The following is a 6000-nucleotide window of genomic DNA, read 5'->3' on the forward strand; positions in this document are numbered from 1 at the left end:
TATGTGAGAGGGAGCGCACGCCGGCTGAACATTTTAATCAAGAGCTGCAGAAGCGTTAACTCGTAAAAACGAGGAGCTGCTGCGCAGAGTACATCGCTGCGTCGACAACGACAATAGAGATTCGAAATTCTGTGTTCTTAAAGCGAGTACGAGTGCGAGCGCATAACACAGAGGAATGAAATGACTCCAGAAGAAAGAAGCAAAACAGTAAAAAAGATAAGCTGAAGAGGATGTATGTGACGTAAAGATATTATGTTGCTGTCTCTCGCCAGAGAAAAAAAGCTGCTACACGGCGGCCCCTTTGATCTGGAAAAACGAATTTTTCGCAGAGCTGCACGACCGGAGCAACGGAGTAATACTCGACGCTGAATCGGGCTATCGTATTAAAATTGCGGCAATATTTACCTAAAAACAACGATTTTTATGTCTACTGCGTAGCCTATGCTGCAATTTCAATTAGATCGTTCGAGGCGCAAAATGCTTCGGATGAAAGAGTTAATTAAAGATGTGTCTCACGCACCGGTGGCTTCTTTACGTCTTTGGAATATTAGATATTTTTCGCGAGCAGCAAATATAGAGATGGAGAGAAAGAGAAAGGGGAAAAAAAGAAAGAGCTTGCAGTAGTAGCTGAATAATGTATCGAAAAGCCGGCGTATGCATGCCTTATTATTTATACATGAAGTTATGGTTGAAATCCATTACGCACTCTGAACGGTTTTTTTCTCTGTAAACAAGCCATCTATTGCGTCCAAGCCTTTAGCTCAGAGAAGTCGGTCGAGAAAACGATGAAAAAAGACAGAGAGAGAGAGAGAGAGAGAGAGAGAAAATGTAGCAAGTGGAAAAATATAATGGCAGCAGTAACGATGCCGAGTCTACGTGACACGCAACGTTCGCCCGGGGTGCAGTTGTATTGCTGCTCAACTCACTTTCCGCGAGGGAGCTGGGCAGGGAAAGAAACATTTTCTTTGCCAGTACACCCACTCGTGTACGATTGCAAAGTTGTACGGGTGTTTCTGTGCAGCTCGCTACATGCTTTGATGCCGGAGAATATTAAAGCTTCCAGTGGTCCTTGGAGAGCAATTCGAGTCTTTCGATTAGAATAATGCAACTGGCCAGCTCGTCGCGGTGCCTCGGAGCCGAGAAGTCCCCCTCACGAGCCATCGCACTACAATGAAGAAATAGAAAGAAGGAGCATTTGTCGGGCCGAGAGAGTAATTTTAAGCGGCGCCAAGACCAATTGATACATACATTTATCACGCGGGGGGAGCCGAAAGAAAGCTGCAAAACACATTTCGTTTCGCTGGAAAGCTTTTCGACGACAATAAGCGCCTCGCGAGCAAGCGCAAAGTGTCAGCTTTCCCAACGCGGCTATTCTTCAACGCGAGGCAGCAGTAGCGGAGAAAAAAGGAGCCAACATGAAGCTATCGCAGGTGATGTTGCACAGGCTCGCCTTGCACACTTGCAAACTCGCGATACACTTGGCGTCATAAAAGAGCTGCTGCGCGCTCGCTCACGCTCTCCCCAAAGGGCACATGTGGAGCTGCCGCCGGAATTTCGCGCGTCCGGTGGGACGGCTTCTTCCGACGTTGCACCTTGCCTACTTGATCCCTGCGTTCGCGCGCTCAGCCAACTATCTTCTTCGCAACCTGGCAATAATACATCTCACGCTTCTCTCTCTACTTCTCACTTGTTACTTTTCTCCTTTACTTTCAGCTTTTCTCGCGCTTTTATGTACATTATATAATCTTTATTATATATATTTATACGCCCAGATATTAAACTCTCTCGTGGATTATATTTTGAGCTTTGTTCGCTCTAGCCTTGAGATATGCTTTAGTACACTTGCTTCGCAAGTCGACCGAGTTGACAAAGATCACAGGCGACGTTCTTCGGCAATTATCAAGTACGATGATACGCGACGGCTTCAACAGTCGTGAATTTGATATAAAAGATTCGACGCGCAGCTCCGGTAGGATTTATACAAAACGATACTCTCTGCCACGCACTCGTTTTTTCCACGCAAAAGCCATTCGAAGAGTAAAATACGCTCTTTTCTTATGCTCATGCACGCGCTTTCTCTGTCGAGAAAAAGCAGCAGCAGCAGCAGCAGCAGCAGCTCTTCTTCAAGCTGCACTCACTTGAGCCTAAGGAGTGCATTCAAGAGACTTTCAGCTCGCGATCGTTTGATCTCTTTCTTCTTTCGGAATTCACCTGGTTCTTTCTTTCTTAACTAAAAAAGCTAGAAAGCTTACAAAATACATATTTTTCTTCTTTCAATCGGCTTTTTTTGTTCAAACCCAGCCAATGACCCGATGGTAGCGGATAGGTTACCCGAAACACTTATGCCATAAATTACGTGCAATTTTGATGGCGCATAATTGAATGTGGGTCAGACTCGAAGACGTGCCGCAGACACCCGTACACAGCAAATTTACTAGACAGCTTAAAATTAAGTTATACGTGCTCGGCAGCGGGGCGAGGGATCGCTGGTGGTAGCGCTGGCCGCAGCCTATTGTATGTGTATCCTATACAAAGTAAAGTAAGCCCGACGTCAGAATCAATCAACGCCCGGGAACAAACCCCCTAGTACACGCTTCGCATCTTCGTACATGAACCTATATATCATTAACACACGCGGCTACCCCCAGGAATCATATACACACGTACGAGTCGAAGGGATCGATTCAATACGACACGTACTGCAACCGCAGCTCCGAAAATTCCTTCTGTTGCAACGATCCTGCGCTTTTATCGGCTGCACGCAGCTCTGCTTGTCGGATACCAATTAGTTTATTCTAATCACTCGTCCATTACAACATTATTTTCTCCTCGAGTCATCGTTACGTTAGGTTTGCAGAGGTAATACGCAAACTCGATGTAAAATCAATAGCCTCTGCGGCAAGGGCCAATGACATGTGCGTACGTGCGTACATACATGGCGTGCGTTTGTCGCTGTAATGTATGCTATCATGTGTGACGTCGCACGTGCGTTATTTATATTCGTCGTAAGGTATAAATATATATGAGATGTGTCGTGGCGTGAGATGGAAAAGCTGGAGGCTCTCGTAGTTGCAGGCGAGCAGATGTTATGCAAACGTTATGCAGATCGGAGCAGCTAGACTAGTACTGCTGGAACTAGCCGAGAGGAGTAGTCAAGAGTTGGATTTAGCTAAATGGAATATCAAAGTCACTTTCCCGTGCCTTCGGACTCGTCGGCTTAATACGCGCAGCAGCATTTATATAACGTAAGCGGCTTGCCAGTCGCGAATCAGCGCATGCACGCACGTGTGTGAGTGTGCTTGTGTTTGTGTACGTGCTGGGTGTGTAAGTTATATACATATAGGTGTATTCAGTAATGAGCCTGTAATTGGCTCATTGAGCCAAGTGCAGCGGGAAATTTTTACACGCATAGTGCATTAATCACACGCGAATGTGATCGCGAGCTCTAAAAATTCATGACCAGGCTCTCACGCGTGCACGCAACTCTGCACGTCCCTACATATACATATTAATGCAATGCATCGGCGATCTTGGATCTCGAATCGCAGGCAATTTCGTAACTTCTGAATAAGTCAATGATGTATATCCTCGCTCGCGTACGCGTTCGAGAAGTCGAGTAATGAGATATTCATAAAATTTGCATACGCTCAAGCGCGCGCTGCGCTCCAGCGGGCCACAACATAAATCGTGTGATAAATTTGCTACCGAGCTACCGAGCCGCCGTCTCGTAGCTCCGCTCGACGCTCCAAATAATCAAAGTTATCGGAAATTATCGTGGTCCTTTTGAAGGTGGAAAAAATATCCAGAGCTTATTGCGCGTAACACACATAAACGAGCGAGGCCAAAAATGAGGCAGAAATCCAACTCACCATCTTTGGAACTGTGGGCGCAAACGAGACAGCCGGCGAGCAGAAGCATAGGCTTCAGGATAAGCCCAAGCACTCGCTGCAGCGGCAGCATCGTCTATGCGCTATCGTAGCCGCGGCAGCTAGCCGAGGCTATCGCGGCGACGCAGCGTGCAAATGCGAATTGGAAGCCGAGCGACTTTCCCAGCTGGGCGGAAGCAACGTCGAGGCGAAAGGTGAAAAAATCAAGCCGGCCGGCAGGGAGGTCGACGAGCGCGACGAACGTCCTTCATCGCTCGTTCATCACTCGTGGATCGCTCGCGCATCGCCAGCAGCTCTCGCTCACTCGTCGCTCGGACGCTAATTCGCACTGGAAATTGTGTCGCGCACCATATTCATCGACACAAGCACACTTTTTCTCCTTTTATCTAGGCAATTTCGCAAGCACTATGCCTCACGCGTTTCGAATTCTCTCGTTCAGGCCTTTCTCCTCTCGGCGTCATCACTCGACGAGAGCATCATTGTCGCAGTCGCAGCACATTTCATCACCACTGACTGGGCAAAAGCACGATGAATCACAACACGCGGCCGGGCCACATCACGATGAATAACAACAACCGATAACGGCTACCGTAACGCGATTCGCTTCACTCCGCTGTGTGCGTACGTACGAGGGTGTATGTGTAAGTGTGTATGAGTGTGCGCGCGAGGGAATGCAGAGAGAGAGAAAGAGAGAGAGAGAGAGAGGAGCACAAACAGAGTAAGAGAGACGGGTTACTGCACGCGTACGAGCGACTGTGCTTGGGTAGGGGCGCATGTACGTAGCGAGTGTCGAGTGCGGTAAGCCATTCGCGCGCTGCTCTACGTGCGACCTGCACGCTTGGGCGTCTGTGAACGCGTTTCGCGGGTCACTGTCACCCCGTTGGTATAGCTAGCCGCGCCGTTGCGATCGAAAGCTCAGGAGCGCTCGTTGCAGCGGCGCTTCTTGCTCGCACCAGCCGCCACCACCACCAGCGCGGCCATTTCCACTTCCACTACTACTACCATCGGCGGCGGCGGCGGTAGCGTAGCAGCAGCGCCGCTTCTGCTCCGCATGCGTGCTGCGAACCAGCTATACCTTCTCCTCTCTATCCCAAGCTTTGCCGGGCTGATGCTTTACTCTCCCTACGTGCATGAGAGAGAAAAAGATGTAGTCTCTGCTTGAGGTGAACTTGCTCCTTCCATTCATTTATACTCGCTCGCACACGTTGAGCGCCAAAGAGTCTTGCTATTCTTGCTTAGCTTGCAGCCATCATACGTACTAGCTTTTTTTTTCCTATTGGAAATCCGTTTCTTTGACCGACTGAGAGGTGTAACGGATAATTAGCCTTCCCGTTCAAGCTCCTACCCGTCGGATTAAAGAGAGAAAAACTCGAAATTGCAGCTGTGCTGATTTTTTTTTTCTGCGCCCGTACGTACACCTAGCCGATGATTATCGCCGGCTCGAGCCAGTGCCGGCGCACGTGTTTGAACCGCGCTGCAACACAACTCTGCCTTTTTGCTCCTACGCTACAACTCTTTGCTCGCTCGGAAACGCTCTGATGAAAGGAAGACGAGTCCGGACGCAAGAGCTGACGCCAATTAAATAATCAAGCAACGCATCCTTGGAATAGCTCGTACTCGATCGCGAGTGCTTGTTTCAATCGTTCTTAATGTAATCGAGTAGTCGCAGCAATTTCGACTGCCAAGCGCGCAGCGAGCACAACTCGGCCTTGGGTGCATTCGTGCATTAACCAGCTCTACTCTTTAGATCGAACGAGTAAATTGTACAAACATACGTTTGGCTGGATGTGCGCCCTTTCCAAAGCTTTAGGCGCGCTGTTTATTTCGTTCGAGTGTGAAACATTTTTCGGGGCTCGCAATTGTATCGCTTCGAGGCGTCCCTTTTTCTACGACCCTAATTCGTGCCTGGCAGGACTAATAGGCTCGTTCGTTCCGAAAGACAATGGATCTAAAAAAGCAAGCTGTCGGAGCGTAATTTTTAGTAAACATCAAGACGAGCGCAACTACGAGCGAGGACTGCGCTTCCAAAGCTGCTCGCAGCACTATACACAATAGCCTCGCACGAAGCTGATCGCTTCGGTGCTGCTACTGCGCGCTGACTGCTGCCCAGTTG

General features: G+C 48.8%; 1 protein-coding gene across 1 annotated transcript in view; it reads right to left on the reverse strand.

Moving 5' to 3' along the window:
• LOC106660327 (protein turtle) overlaps positions 1-3960 on the reverse strand; it is a 111426-nt gene extending 107466 nt beyond the window's left edge. The window contains exon 1 of the mRNA XM_023461993.1: positions 3870-3960. Within this exon, the coding sequence (XP_023317761.1) occupies positions 3870-3960 (91 nt within the window). The remainder of the gene's footprint in view (positions 1-3869) is intronic.
• Positions 3961-6000: the final 2040 nt, after the last annotated feature.

The sequence above is a fragment of the Trichogramma pretiosum genome, unplaced genomic scaffold (assembly GCF_000599845.2).
Source record: "Trichogramma pretiosum strain Unisexual culture from Peru unplaced genomic scaffold, Tpre_2.0 scaffold27, whole genome shotgun sequence".
Classification (NCBI taxonomy): domain Eukaryota; kingdom Metazoa; phylum Arthropoda; class Insecta; order Hymenoptera; family Trichogrammatidae; genus Trichogramma; species Trichogramma pretiosum.